The sequence below is a fragment of the Rattus norvegicus genome, chromosome 2 (genome assembly GCF_021556685.1).
Source record: "Rattus norvegicus strain SHRSP/BbbUtx chromosome 2, alternate assembly SHRSP_T2T, whole genome shotgun sequence".
Lineage (NCBI taxonomy): Eukaryota > Metazoa > Chordata > Mammalia > Rodentia > Muridae > Rattus > Rattus norvegicus.
Genome location: NC_141535.1, coordinates 211,721,088 through 211,736,301, shown reverse-complemented (window position 1 = coordinate 211,736,301; position 15,214 = coordinate 211,721,088). Strand labels below are relative to the sequence as shown.

Below are 15,214 nucleotides of genomic sequence, written 5' to 3'. Positions count from 1 at the left end.
CCCCAATTCTCTTTCTTTTAAGAGAATTCCAAATTGAATTTCAGATAAGCCTAGGGCAGCCAAGTCATAATAAATCAAGGAGCACCTAATTCCTGGTTGCAATATGCAATGGGTCCTTTTCTTCTTTTGGTTGTCACTGTTTTGTTTTTGTAGCTTTAAAACAGGGTCTCTGCAGCCCACGCTGACCTCAAACTCACAGAAATCTTCCTGCTTCAGCCTCCCTAGTGCTGGGATCACTGGTGTTAAGTTGTCACCCCCAGCTTAGACTCAGTCTCCACTGAGTGCCACGTGGTACAGATTAATTAACATCAGAATAGCCTTCTCTTAGTGCCCACGGAACAAGGCATCTGGTTTCTGACCTTATTCTGCCTACGTAGAGAACCAGAAAATAACCAGCCCGTGGTTCATATAATGTTCAAAAAAAATATTTATTTATAAAAAATACAATGGGATAAGTTTATGCTGAGAAATGCAGCAATAAATACAGTTGAAGGGAACAGCGACTCTACAGTAATACATTGGCACAAATGAAGTCTGCAGGCACGCCACCCACACCTACATGTCTGCGGCCATTTCTGTAGACGCGCCTTTAGAGCGCCACTCGGGAGAGACCTTGTCAGCTTCGGGAAAGAATGAGTACACATGTAATCACGAATCACACTGATCACGACTTTATTTAAAACTTAGCAGACAACACTGTGCAGAAGCATCCACGTGTCAGGTTCTAAAGCTGCATGTTAGATTACTTGGCAAAGACCACACTTAGCAAATCAACTTCTTAGTCTTCCGTGTACAAGCCAGATACATACTAAACTGTAAAAAAGAAAAAAATAGTTTCCTATTGTTTGAAAATACCAGTTTACGTGTAAGTGTAAAAAAATGCATAGATCTTCAACGAAAGAGCTGGCTGCCCTCGCACAGCGTTCCTTCTCACTTCTTCCAACGCGAGTTACTGGTTAGGCTGTAGGCTTCCCTCGCTACAGCACTAGAAGGCAATTTAGGGAGGAGGCAGGAAAGGGAGAAAGGAATGTACGTAAGGCATTCTTTAAAGGTACAGTAAGCGTAATAGTGTTTAGGAAGACGAGATAAGAATTACTCAAGGCTAGCTTGGGTCTCACTGGATAAACAATGGACTAAATACTGCACTCCTGTGTGTGACTCTAGTAATCGATGCCCTGGTCGTCACCATACTGGTACTCTCGAGGGTACTCATCTGGGTACTCGCCATGATACTCATCGGGGTATTCTGCCTGGTAATCGCTATCACTGATTTCTGACCCATTTGTTCCCGTGCCCTGGCTTCCGTTGTGAATGACAGGTTCTGTGGGTGCGGCACAGTACTTGGGGTCATACACTTGCCGCCCAAGCCCATACACGCTCATTCCTTTCTGGGAAGCAACTTTGTTGGTGCCCATCTGTAGAGAAATGGTCGAGTTGTCCACCGGCTGTAATGTTAGCTTCTGGTCATAGATGTCTCTTCTGGTACCCGGTGCCGACATGCCAGCCTGATATTAGATCATAACAGTTAGTATACAAGGTAAGAGATCAGCGAAGATCTATACTTCTTACTACTGTCTAAATTATCAAACTCACACAGAATGCATTAACACAGCAACTCTCAGTTGGTCTGATGTGGCCCTAACTTACCAAAATATTCTTACACCAGTCATTTATTTTTATGATGGGATTCCCTGACTCCTGCGCTGTTGAGCGGAGCCTGGCCTTCCTTCAAATCTCTGTCCGCTGAAGATCACTATATGGTATCAAGCAAATTAACTTACCTTGACTTTAACTTCCTATGTGTAATTTAGAAGCACTACAACATTCTACTAAGTGAAGGACAGATACAAAGTGAAACCAAGCCCAGGGCTGGAAGTGACAGCTCTGTGGCTAAGAGCACTTGTCTGTCTGCAGAGGACCCAGGGCCAGTTCCCAGCACCTACACTGTGTAACTCAGGTTCAGGGCATCCCAGGCCATTCCTGACTTCCAAGGGTAACCAGGCATATACATGGTTCACATACATACAAGCAGGCAAAAGAGCTATACACATAAAACTCTACTTTTTTTTTTCATACATTGCTGGAAAAGCCCCATATCTGCATATCTAAAAGTTACACATGAACATGGTCTATTGACGACCACCCAGGTCTCCAATTTTAAGAAAGCATTCATGTCTTTAACAAGAATCATGCTGAGCAGATCTCAGGGACTGAGTCTTCTCAAATGGCCGTCACAAAGAGCCCTCGCCTCAGACGTTTCCTTTCTTCCTTTCACAGTGCGTAGCTCACGCCTCAGTGTCCACTGATGTCAAGCACACACTTTAGATGTAAGTGAGTGAAAGGCAAGCATGAGTGACAGCTAAGAGAATCAACTGCAGGTGACAGGCGCTCCACACAGAGAGTGACAGATGCCACCGTGAAAACAGGAAGGCTTACCAAAACTCAGCCCCACTATTTGTAGATATAAAATCCTGCTGCTTTGAAATAGTTATTGGTATCTCACTGGTTTTACTATTTGTGTGTGTGTTTGGGGTGGTGGAGAAGGCACTAGACAGACATGGGTCCAGGTACAAATGGCAATATCTCTGTGGAGCTGGCGCTTTCCTTCCATATTCAAGGCTTCTAGGGGTCAAACTCACATCACCAGATAACCGCCTTTACCCCGGGTCATCTCGTCCACACCCTCATCTACTTAAAACCTGTGACCACTAATCTTGGCTCTCGGGTAGACACACATGGGAACTGTAAGCTCAGTGAAGGAATGAGCTTTTTCAGATTGGCCTGTGTGCGTGTCTGTGGGGCATTTTCTTGATTGCTAATGGATGCTGGAGGCCCCAGGGCAGGTAGGCCTAGCTGTCTAAGAAAGGTGGCTGAGTAGGTGGGTGACACTCCTCTGTGGTCTCTGCTTCAGCTCCTGACCCAGGTTCCTGCTCTGGCTGCCCTGGAGGATGAACTACGGCATGGAAATGTAAGCAGAATAAACCACCCTTTCCTCCCCATTATCTTAAAAATTATTTAACTAGCATTTCATACAAATTCATTTCTGTTACTCTAATATTTCCTAAGAATTCTGACTAAACAGCTCTTACCAGAAATGCCAAATAATCTTCTACACCCATTTAAATGGGCCCCATTAAAACCAAAACCAAAATGGGGCAGGGGAGAACCAACTACCCTTTCCTCGGCCTTTGGAGTAGGAACATATATAAACACCGATTTTTCCTTCTGTTAGGCAGAAAGGCCAGCTGTTCTTACTGCCAACCAAAACCATTAGTCACGCTACACTTTGCAGGCCGGAGAAAGAGTCCTTTGATTCTTTCGCTCTCAGCAAAATCCACTTTCCTGAAGACTAAAAGTACTACGGGAAAAGTCCCACTTGTGAGTGTAGCTACAGGGTCGGCGCTAACATGGGGCACCCTCTGTGCCCTCTTTGTCAAGCACTGAGAAGGCACGGCTTACCTGGCTGGCTCCTTTGTTGGTGCCCATCTGCAGGCTGATGGTGGTCTGGTCAAAGGGTTTGTCAGTCTGCATTTTGGGATCATAAAGATGCCTCCGAGTCCCATAGGCTGTCATACCCGCCTGGCTGGCACATTTGTTGGTCCCCATCTTTTAAGTTAAAAGATCAGCATTAATTATCAGAGGTCAGTAACAACATCCGCACAAGAGACTGCTCTGTATTTCTAAGGAGAGGGAGAGCAGAGCAGGATGAAGCTCGGAGTCTCTCCTGTACACAAAGATCTCCCTTCAACGCCCAAGCACCACAAAAGAAAAAAAAAGGAAAAAGTTAAGGAAAGCCAGGGACTTATAAATTCCTGAGCTGAGGAATTTGCTTAGGCAACTAGGCATGAACTCCCCTCCCTTCTGTGCTCTGGAAAAGAAACTGTGTGAAAGCTAACCTTAGAAGAAAAATTCCAAGCTCTCTTAAATATAAGAAACCCATAGCACAGTTAGCGCGTGTAAACTTGCTGAAGGAGATATAGACTTCCCTGATGCTCTTTTCTCTGTAACGGGTACCAGATTAAATAAAGCGTATCCTCTTCAGAGAAACCACAGCTAGTGGAGGAGACCAGACAACAAGGCTTCCAACTACACCCAACTACTGCTGCCCCCCAACCTTGTTCCTGTTGGCTGCAAAGTTCACCCTCCAGAACTGCATGGGGGTGAGGGGCGGGGAGGGATTAAGCAGCAATTTACAAAAAGAAATCTTGTACTGTTTGGTGTTTACAACTTTGCACTGGGCCGAACCCACAGCTATCTTCAACTGCATGCTCAGAGTTAAAGCAGAAAAGCAAATGCCAGGCACCATCAACATTTTCATGGGGAAAAATACATTTATTTTCTCAACTCTCCGGCCAGAACCAGATCAAGGCAGTAAGAGGAGCATGAAGTGAAATGAAAGGAACAGGGTTCCAAGGAATAATTAACGTCTCTCCCTGCTAAGAACTACAGGTCCCTGAAGCACTTGCAGCAGCCTGTGGGTTTCTCCACCAGAGATGGTTTTCTCCTTAAAAATAGTTTTTGAGACAATCTCTCATAAACGCAGGCTGGCCTTGCACTCCCTAGGTAGTCAAGGATAATCTTAAACTTCTGGTCCTCCACTTTCCAAAAACTGGGGTCACAGGTAGGTGTACATCACCAGGCTCAGGGAACACTTAGAAAATTTTCATTACTAAAATCAAAACCCATACAATAGAAAAGATTCACACAATTCATAACACATCCCCCCCCAAAAAAAAGGAGATGGGGGGAAAATGTCACTGCAACATTAACCTTTGTATAACAACTACAACTAGAGAGTGCAACAGACATCTTTGAATACCCTGGGGTTTTAGTGTGTATGTGTCCCTGTGTATGTCCAGAGCCATACGCTCACATAGAAACCCACATTTTACAAAAAGACACACACGCCTCTTTAAAAGTTAACAGTATTTTATTTTTTTCTATTCTTTTTTTTTTTTTCAGAGCTGGGGATCGAACCCAGGGCCTTGCGCTTGCTAGGCAAGCGCTCTACCACTGAGCCAAATCCCCAACCCCTAAAAGTTAACAGTATTTTATAACTGTCTCTTAACCTATCTTTTCAAACACCAGTTTAAACACTGTTTAGGCTGCATGCTCCAACTCGCTGGGAGTTCTAACTTACTAACTGATCAGTATTCGGACTCTTTCCAATTTCCCACCATTTATACAATGTGTACTTTTTAAAATTAAAGCCACCTGACAGAGACCCAGTCAAGAGGTCCGTGACACCACCAAGGAGGTCCTGAGCACTGACACAGCCTAGCTGTGTTTTGGTGTGCTCTCCAGGGAGACTGTAAAAGTCACCTTAACCAAGTGCTTTCCAAGTCAGCAAGGCTGACACAGCACCACACAGCGCCAGCACATAATGACTTCAGCATGCTGGCCTTTTATACATTGCTTCCCTTGGTCAGTAACACCTAAGCATTTATAAATTTATAAACTTAATTTCCTAAAGAAACAACAGTCAAGCTGGGTGACATAACTGAAGATTTTTTAAAACATCATCATTTTCTATTATTTAATTTTCATCTGTTGAGACAAGGTCATTCTGTAGACCAGGCTGGCCTTGAACTCACATGTAGCCCAGGATGGCTTCAAACTCAGAGCAGTCCTTCTACCTTAGCTTGCTAAGTGTGGGATTACAAGTGCACCATGCCGTGTGCCCTATGAGCCTTATACAGGCAAAAACTATGAATTCCATGTATATATCAAGCTATCTAAATTATGGAATGTCCATGCATATTTTACTAATGAGAGGCATAGCATTTTGTGTGACAGTAAATCATGACACTCTGCAGATGCATTAAGAAAGGACACCACACCACTTACCTGTAAACCGATTACACTTTGGCCAGCCTTTAGCTTGCCTTCATCGAAGCGTCGTGTCTGTTTTTCTGCGTACTTAACGCCGATGTCAATGGTTGTATGGAATCCTTTTGTTTTCGCCTAGACAGAAACACATTCACCACCTGAGCTGGAGCAGAGATTTCTCTGAAGAGAAAACAGTGAAGAACTAATGCCCACAGACAGGCTTCTCGGTGGTGAGCTCATGGCATACCAGAGGTAGAAAACACACTCAGGCCTCTTCAATGATAACACTGTACCCTCTGAAAGGTGAGGGCTCTAATTAACCTATCTAGCCCAAGCTGATGTCAGCAGCCTCTTCACAAAGTTAGCAATTACGGAGGACACAGGAGGCCCCTCCCCACCCGGTCCCTGCATCCCTGGGAGAACAGTGGTGTCATTATTCATCACCATGTGCAGGAAAGTTCCTTTAATGAAGAGAGGTTACCTACCAGACCTGCTAGAGCCACCAGCGTAGTCTGAACCTGGGTCATGTTGCCATTCTCAAAAAGGTCGTTTGCCTCAAATATGTCATGGGGCTTCATACCGTAAGCCTGGATGGCTTTAATAAAGTTGCCGATGTTCTCCAACTGTAAACAGAGTCACATAAGGTTTGAAATTAAATATGGACATGCTGAGATTCTTCAGTCTGGGTGACTGGTGACAAGACACCAGACAGAGTGAGGACTCTATCTGATACACAGTAAGTGTGCAACTTGAAAAGGGCCAATAGAACGGTCTTTTAAAGTTGGTTCTTTTTTGCTGTTCTCATGAAGCTCAAACCTATATAAAACTGGTCGTAGAGCCAACAAGGGCCTTGGATTTCTGATCCTCTTTGCCAAGACTCAGTCTGCAGACCTGGTGCTATAATTACAGGTGAGTACTACCCTCCCTATGAGTGCTGTGCTGGGGATCTAACCCAGGACTTCATGTATGCACTCTGCAAACTGGGACCACAGGGCAGAACTGGCCATGTGTATATGTGTGTGTAATATGCATTTATGTGTGGTGGTGCATGTATTTAGTTGTAGGTGCATGAGCATGCATGCATGTGTGCGTGTACACATGTCCAAGCTAAAGGTTGACATTTGGGGGGCTGGGGATTTAGCTCAGTGGTAGAGCGCTTACCTAGGAAGCGCAAGGCCCTGGGTTCGGTCCCCAGCTCCGAAAAAAAGAACCCAAAAAAAAAAAAAAAAAAAAAAAAAAAAAAAAAAAAGGTTGACATTTGGTATTTCCATCCATCATCCTCTGCGGAGGCAGGGAGAGTCTCTGATACACCCAGGACTCACCTAGTTAGCTTAGCCAGTCTAGCTAGCCAGCTTGTCCTAGCAATTCCCTGTGTCTAACTCCCAGACAACTGGGATTATGGTCCACCCAGCTTTTACAGGGTTCTGAACTCCAGTCCTCAGGCATGGGTGGCAAGCTCTTTGTACATTTACTCCCTGGGCCCATTATCCTTGCATGAATTTAAGAACTCTACACCAGTGCTCTCGAGGCCTGGACTTCTCTTGCCAAAACTTACACACATACATTAACGGCTTACTGTACGTTTTCAGTTTCAGAGTTAGCTGGTTGATGAACGGTCCCCATCTCCCGAACACAGTTAAGACCAATCACTAGTCATGTTGATGTTACTTCAGACTCATGAAAAGAAGCTGTGCTACACTATTCCACCATGAACCGAGTCAGTGAATTAACACCTTGCCCTCCCCACTTTAGCCTTGTGGTCCATGGGTGTTGTGTAAGTTTATCAAACCCTTCAAAGTAGACTAAATGTAAAATCATCTAAAACTAGATATTAACAGGGCCGGTTCAATCAGCAACAATGGCAAAAACAAATCTAGCCATGTGCACAACTTTCTGTACACACACACACACACACACTGCAAACAAAAGTTTTGACTTTTTTTTTTTAACCAAATAAAAAGAAACCAACTGGAGTAGTGCCACACAGAGTTAATAACATACAGTGCAGTCTGTAAGACTAGGCCTAGAGAGGCAGAGGCAGGAATGGTCCACGTTCTGTCTGGCCATCATGGAGTGTTTAATGAATGTGAGGCCAGCCTGGGCTACAACATGAAACTCTTACCTCAAACAACAGAAGGAACGGAGAAAAGAGAGGGAGGGAAAACTGGGAGGGGAGGGAGAAAGGGAAGGGGAACAAGAGAGGGAAAGTAGTGGAGAGAACAGAGAGGGGGGGAGGGAGGGAAAGGGTGGACAGGAGGTTGCCTGTTTGACAATTACCTGCGGCCAGTTTAGTGAGGACTCGTTGACTTTCTTCACAGAGCCTGGCTGTAGCTTGTTTATGAGTCTAAAAACAGAATTACAATGACATTTTATGGACCAAAAGCAAGGGCCAGAATATTAAGCTGATTCTCCGGCCCCGGCTGTCAGGAAGGGAGGGCATCACACAGTGGTAGAGTATCAGGGACCAGAATGAAGGGAGAGGCCGGGTGGGAGGGGGAGGGGGAGGCCGCTCGGCCACTCACTCGCAGAGGATGATGCCGTCCTTCAGGCCCAGCTGGAAGTTGGTCCCAATGCCCATGCCTGTCACCTCTTCTATCCAGTTGCGCAGATCCTCCTCGGCCTGCTGGTCATACTTGGATGCGATCTGAAATACAAGTTCCGGAACTTCAGAGGGACTCAGTAACTCTCGGGGACGCCCACCACTGGCTCACCAAGTCTTCCACTTCTAAGCCCCAGCTGTGACAGGTAGCTTCCCCCATGCAGGAGCGCTTGCTGGCGACCTTACCCAGCTGTTGCAGCTGCAGGAACCATGCACAGACCGTGGGTGAAGGCAGTGTCAGGTAAGGAGCATGAAGAGAGAAGCCGGACCAAGGAGAGAACAATACAAGATGAAGCCCCAGTCGTGCATGACGCAACGGACAGGATTTAGTTGCAATACGCCAGCCATCAGCTGGACCTTTAACTTTTAAAGACTGAGTCATGAATCACCACATTCCAAAGAAGGATGGGGAGATTCCGACACATGGGGCTACTTAACACAGTATCTCAGCTATCTAGAACATACCATTCCAGGAGTTCCCCGAAGTTCTGGGATCTGCCTTGTATTACATGTTACACTGCACGTGCGTGTGCAGGCACATCAGCACACATTTTAAAAACAGTGCTCAGGACTTCAAAACCACTGCCATTGAATTTCACAACAAGACCATAAACCTAAGCCTTTTTTTTTCTCTCTTTTTTTTTGGAGATTTCTTTCTTTATGCCTACGGGTGTTGTGCTTGTATGCATGTCTGTGCAGAGGACCAGAAGACAGTACCGGTCAGAGTCTATCAAGGGAGCGGCGCCCTATACTTCAGTTTCCTCTCTTGAGACACGGTTTCTTTGTGTATCCCTGGCTTTCCTGGAATTCACTCTGTGGACCAGGCTGGCCTTGAACTCATAGAGATCCGCTTACCTCTATCTCGGGAGTGCTGGGATTAAAGGCCTGAGCTACCCCTGCCCAGCTACTCTAAACTTTTTTTAAAAAGTGAAAAGTTTTAAAACAGCTCGCAGCACACCTCTAATCCTCTCGGGAGGCGGAGGAGATGGGTCTTGGAGACCAAGGCCAGTCTGGGCTACAGAGTGAGTTCCAGAACAGCAGGAGCTACACAGCAGACACTGTCTCAAAAAAGGAGGGTGGGTGGGGGAGGGGAAGCGGCGGTGGCAGTGGAAGCAGCTGGAAACAAGGCAAGATCATATACTCCTGTCTCTTCATTCAGCACAGGTGAAAATGCCAAGCAAACACACTTAGGCAGAGCCCAGGGGCTAGACAGGAGCTTGGGCATCAATTACTACGCTGTCAAAAATGGAAATGAACAGTACGGGTGTTTGCTGGCCATAAAACACAATTAGGCTTAATTACTGAGCAGTGCACACCACTACATGGCTCAGGAGGAGGTCCTTGGAGTTCAGGTCTAACTAGCCAGGCAGGAGACACGCACAACTATGTAGGACTTGAGGCTGAATGTGTGTCCTTTCTAAGAGAGAACCGTGTGTCAGCAGGGCCAGGGGACAAGGGAGAAGATGGCTAGGTTATGTCTAACAATGAAGGTCAGCACTGAATCTTAAACAGAAATGGGCTCAAGAGACCACACCTGACTGTGGTTCCTCTTCAACAGATAGGACAATGGCGGCTTTTCAATTTTTACTCCAAGTTGGGAAAGATGTCATTTCTCACGTCAAATAAATAAAAGCGTCACATCCTCCTCTTGTAGGCTCAAGAAAGCTTTCAGAGAGTCCCAGAATGGTGTAAAGGCGGCTGATGGTGGCAGGTGTCTCCCCTCCCCCATCACCAAGGGGAGGCTCCGCTGAAGTAAACAAGATTTCAGGGATTACTGTGTCCCCTTCACACTCCATTACCCTTAATTAGAGAAAGGGGATTGGATAATGGATAATTTACTTCAACTGTGTGTTTGCTTAACCAGGATTACAAAAGGAAACCTAACAGGTTTCTATTGTAAGACAGCACTGCAGAGTTTCGAGGATCAAATCCAGCCTGGAGGCTAGTTCATATTATAATATAAGATCTACTTCCTGTGCAACAAGCTTCCTGCCTTTGTCCTCCCTCAGTCCTTGAGAAGATCTCCTTTTATTCCACACCAGCTCGGGTAACACTGGGCTGAGTGGAGGAGCAGGAAGGGGGAGGTATGGATAGTAAAGAGTCTGCCTGAGATTCAACTTGTCAGTGAGGGACAGGTAAGCAGCAGCTACGCTCCTACTCCAGATCGTCGCTGGTGGATAATTTGTCTCCAACACGACAAACAGGTCCATTTTTGTAGGACACTTCTCTGCTCTAGCTGCCTTCACTAGGAGCCTAACTTCTGATCCAGTCAGTTCCTGTCTGCACAACAGCGAGACTGACTTCAACAAGTTCACTAAGTTCCTTCTGGTTGTCTGCACAACTAGAATCTCCAAGAACTGCAGACATAGAGCTGGAGAGATGGCTCAGTGGTTAAGAGCACTGGCTGCTCTTCCAGAGGACCTGAGTTCAATTCCCAGCAACCACATGGTGGCTCACAACCATCTGTAATGGGATCTGATGCCCTCTTCTGGTGTGTCTGAAGACAGTTACATTGTACTCACATACATAAAATAAATTAAAAAAAAAAAAAAAAGGAACCACAGACACATGGCGGCACAGACATACACTTGGGTAAAACACTCATATACATTAAAAAATAAATAAATCTAAAAACAAAAAAAGTGTTGCAAAGTTGTAGTCCCAGCACAGAAGAGAGGCGAGTGGAGTCATGTGACGTAAAGCCAATGAGCTACATAGTGGGATGCAGGTGGGAATATCCTCTTGCTTTTTCAAATGATGAGATGAAACTATTTCAGGGACTGTTCTTTGTGGTAAGATGGTGGTGATGGCTTTTTAAAAATAATCTTTTATTAGTATGTGTGTGCTTGTATGATGTAAAGGGTGTAGTCAGAGAACAATTCAGATTTGGTTCTCTCCTTCCACCTTGGTTTTGAGGCAGGGTCTCTCTTGTCTCTAGATAGTATATAGGTCAAATGGAGACAGAGGGACAGTCTCACCTAGATACTGCAGAATAATTTTAAAAGCCCAGCACCAGGTATGGGATACCTTTTTTGAGTAGCATAGAACACCCCCCCCCAAAAAAAAACATTATAGGCTACTGCCAGTCTTGGCTACCCCCAGAATTTAATGCTAAGCCCCAAAGACATCACATATATTTGAGTCATAGAACATGGAGGAATCAACCTGGTACTGACAGGAAGTCAGTCTCCTACTGGGAGAGAAAAGCAAACAACAGCTGTGAACCTTGAAAGCTATTACCAACCAGTCTGGCAAGATATGGCCAAGGGTGAATAGAGGAACAGAGGCTGTAAGAATAACCAATCTCTCTGACTGGACTTGAGGCTCACTCCTTACTCACGTTACTCATGAGTTGGCACTGTTGATCGGGCCAAAAACCCACGGCTGCCTAAGTCAGAGAGAAGAGCCCCCCACTCTTACTCTGCTAAACAGACACAGTAATAAGCTGCACCCTAAGTTCCCAATAACACAGATTAATGCACCTTCCCACCCTCAGAGATGCTTGTTTTTGTGCTTAATACAGAGACCCACAACTGGTCAACATGCACAGAACAAGGGGTAAGTTGTAGAAGCAGAGGTAAGGAGGCTCCTGCAGCAAAGCAGCTGCCTGGCATGACAGGGCTGTTGGGCACATGAACTCAGGTGTCAGCACGTGCTCAAGACTTGCCCAAGATCAAAACAGCCAAAATCCCAGCACAGAAGGGTCCGTGATGCCCCACTCCTGGACACTGGCAGATGATGGATCCTGGAGGAATAAGGAGAGTTTTCTTCAGGGATGTGATCCTGAGAGGATACACCATGCCCATTCAGACAGAGCCAAGTGGACTCAGTGGGGCTAAAAATAAAGCACATGGGGCTGGGAGGGAAAACGGTGGGCAGAATGGGTTTGATCAAAACAGCATAAATAAGAAAAAAACAAATAAAACAAAAAACCTTCTAGCCAATTCAGTTTGTTCACTGTTTTCACCTTAAAAGCTTTAATTTCTGAACATAGGCTAAAATGACATTTTCTCCCTTATATATAACAAAGCAAAAATAAAAGGCCAAACCAAAACAACCCAAAAAGCAATGACCCCAATGTCAGAAGGCACAGCCTACAGAAAGGAGTAAGAAAGCTTGGCTCGGTAAGGTGTGGAGGTGCACGCCTGGGATATTAATATCTAGACTATATAAATAGAATATATAAAGAACTTCAAATACAGGAAACATCAAACACCGTCCAATCTATAAGCAGGCTATGAAACAGTTCTCAAGAGAAACACAATGGTCAAATTAGTGCTTTTCAGCTGAACGACCTCAGGCATCAGGGAAATGCAAACTAGAAGTGCTTTGAAATTCCACCTCACTCCAGTTAGAAGAACTGCCATCCAGAAAACAATTGACAACATAGAACACAGTGTGGGGGAAAGGAGCCTTCACACACACTAGTGAGGGAGTGTGGACTCCAGAGTTGCAGGAAATAGTAAATCAGCATAGAGGCCCCTCGAAAACCGAAAATAGAACTAATACATGAACGGACAAAAAGCTGGTACAAATACACATAGAAAGTGAAATCAGGGGCTGGAGGTGACTCCGAGGTTAAGAGCACTGGCTGCTGCTCTTCCAGAGGACCTGGATCCAGTTCCCAGCATTTACGTGGGAGCTCACAGCTGTCTGTAACTCCTGTTCCAGGGGATCCAACACCCTCACACAGACACCCTAAATAAATTCGAAGGGAGGGAGGGAGGAAGGGAGGAAGGAAAAGAAAGAAAGAAAGAAATCGTAGTAGGGGTTGGGGATTTAGCTCAGTGGTAGAGCGCTTGCCTAGGAACCGCAAGGCCCTGGGTTCGGACCCCAGCTCAGAAAAAAAGAACCCCCCCCCCAAAAAAAAAGAAATCATAGTAGAGTGTAATGGTGCACATCTTTAACCCCAGCACTAGGGAGGCAGAGGCAGATGGATTTCTGTGAGTTCCAGGCCAGCCTGGTCTACAGAGTGAGTTCCAGGACACCCAGAGTTACAGACAGAAAACCCTATCTCAATAAAACTGAGCGACAGAACAGAACAAAAGAAAGAAGCAAAGAGCACAGCGCTGAGGAGAACCATGCCTGGGCACAGCAGATGGAGCCTCCTCACAGAGGCTGGACAGCATCTTCTGCAAACACGGTTAGGCAGGAAGATTGGGAAAAAGGCCTTTGGTGTTAACTGGGTCATCCATCCTCCTCTACCAACTAATGCCCAGTCTGCTCTCACACCCCATGAACATCAACTGTCTGTCCATCCTTCCTTCAGAACCCAACTCAAGGGCAATAAGTTGAGTCACCAGCCTGTGTCTCTTCTCTGTGTGGAGCCTCTATTATCTGCCCTAGCCCGGCTCTCTGGTCTGGACAACTCAGAGGGCATCCATTTGGAGTTGCACATTCCTCAAGTGCAGGCCAATCCTGTGTGGCTCATCTTTAATCCTACCTTCAGACTCTGCCACAGTATCTGTTCACAAACGGTAAACTATGTAGGTCTGTAGAACACACACGGGGTGACACGGGCAGAGAGGAACTTTAGGGACAAACTTAGGACTCTTCAAAGCTCAGCCCACTCAACAGCTTCATTTCTTGGTAGTTAAATCTGGCAGTGATCAGAGACACTAGGAGCAGGTTACGAGGATAAAGTGACAGTGACAGACAGGTAAGAAATGCCAGGTGAACTATAATATATAAATCTCTCTTCAAGCCCCTCCTAATCTCAACCCCTTCCTCTGTCAAATAAAACATAAAACACAGGAAAAAGATTGTCATCGAAACCACAAGCCCTAAGGGCCTGTGCTTCCTAATAGTAGAAAGAGACACTACATCAGATAAAAAGCCTTCTAGTTGCTAAGAGCCAGCCCAGAACTGGCTGGTTTTAGAGAGGTTTCACTGGAAGTCTTCAACAGGGAGACACATTAACTAGAAGACAAAAGGTTTCAAAGTCATCTCAGCAAAGGACTAGAAACAGACCTGGTGCTGTTTTGTGGTAAGCAGCAAGCATTCAACAAGATGCTGCTGGCACACCTAAAGGCAGAGGGCTCACCCTCCCGGAAAGAGCTGCCTGAGGCCACATTCCGGGCACACTGCTGTCTATGGAAGAGTGAAGAGCACTGTTATTCCTCAATCCGCCATAGGGCTCTGAGTCAGGACCCCTACAGACACCCAAATCCCTAGCTGCCATAGACCCTTACATAAGATAGCATAGCATTTACACACAGCCCATGCATACCCTGTATAGTTTAAATCATCTGTTGATTATTACCATACCTGGTACAATGTAAATACTGTGCGTGTGAGCTTGCATATGCTAGTATATTAGAGCTCAGGGAATGACAGTGAAAATACATGCTTGTTAAACACCCTTTCTCTCTTCACATTTCTGTCGTGACTGACTAAATCTGCAGGTGCCTGCCCATGAATACAAGGAACCAATCAATTTTCCCTTTTGCAATAAATCATCACAGAGACTGTTAAGACCCAGAAGCAATATTCCAGGTTATTGTTTCTAGTGCTGACAACAGTCTCCTAACTTCCAGCCATGCTTGAATTCTCCTGGTGCTGTGTTTGAGCCACTCAGATGACTCAGCATAACCCCAAACTATCTACCTAAAAATCACACTCGTGTGAGTATCTGGGGTGGTTTACATGAGGAAGCCCCATGTTCATGTTTGAGGAAGGTTCATGTTTGAATGCTTAGTCTGCAGTTAGTGAAACTGAGAAAGATTAGGCGGAGTGTCACTGAGAGTGTGGGCATTGAAGTTTCAAAAGCCCATGTCAGACCCTGTC

At 45.6% G+C, this 15,214-nt stretch overlaps 1 protein-coding gene across 2 annotated transcripts in view; it reads right to left on the bottom strand.

The window, feature by feature from the left end:
- Positions 1 to 409: 409 nt before the first annotated feature.
- Cnn3 (calponin 3) overlaps positions 410 to 15,214 on the bottom strand; it is a 31,151-nt gene continuing 16,346 nt past the window's right edge. The window contains exons 1-7 of one of the 2 annotated variants that reach the window (XM_087631685.1): positions 8,615 to 8,719; positions 8,352 to 8,473; positions 8,107 to 8,173; positions 6,315 to 6,452; positions 5,848 to 5,964; positions 3,460 to 3,606; positions 410 to 1,505 (exon numbers count right to left, since the gene is read on the bottom strand). In XM_087631685.1, coding sequence (XP_087487811.1) covers positions 1,161 to 1,505; positions 3,460 to 3,606; positions 5,848 to 5,964; positions 6,315 to 6,452; positions 8,107 to 8,173; positions 8,352 to 8,407 — 870 coding nt within the window. In that variant the 5' untranslated portion in view covers positions 8,408 to 8,473; positions 8,615 to 8,719 and the 3' untranslated portion in view covers positions 410 to 1,160. 2 annotated transcript variants of the gene reach the window in all.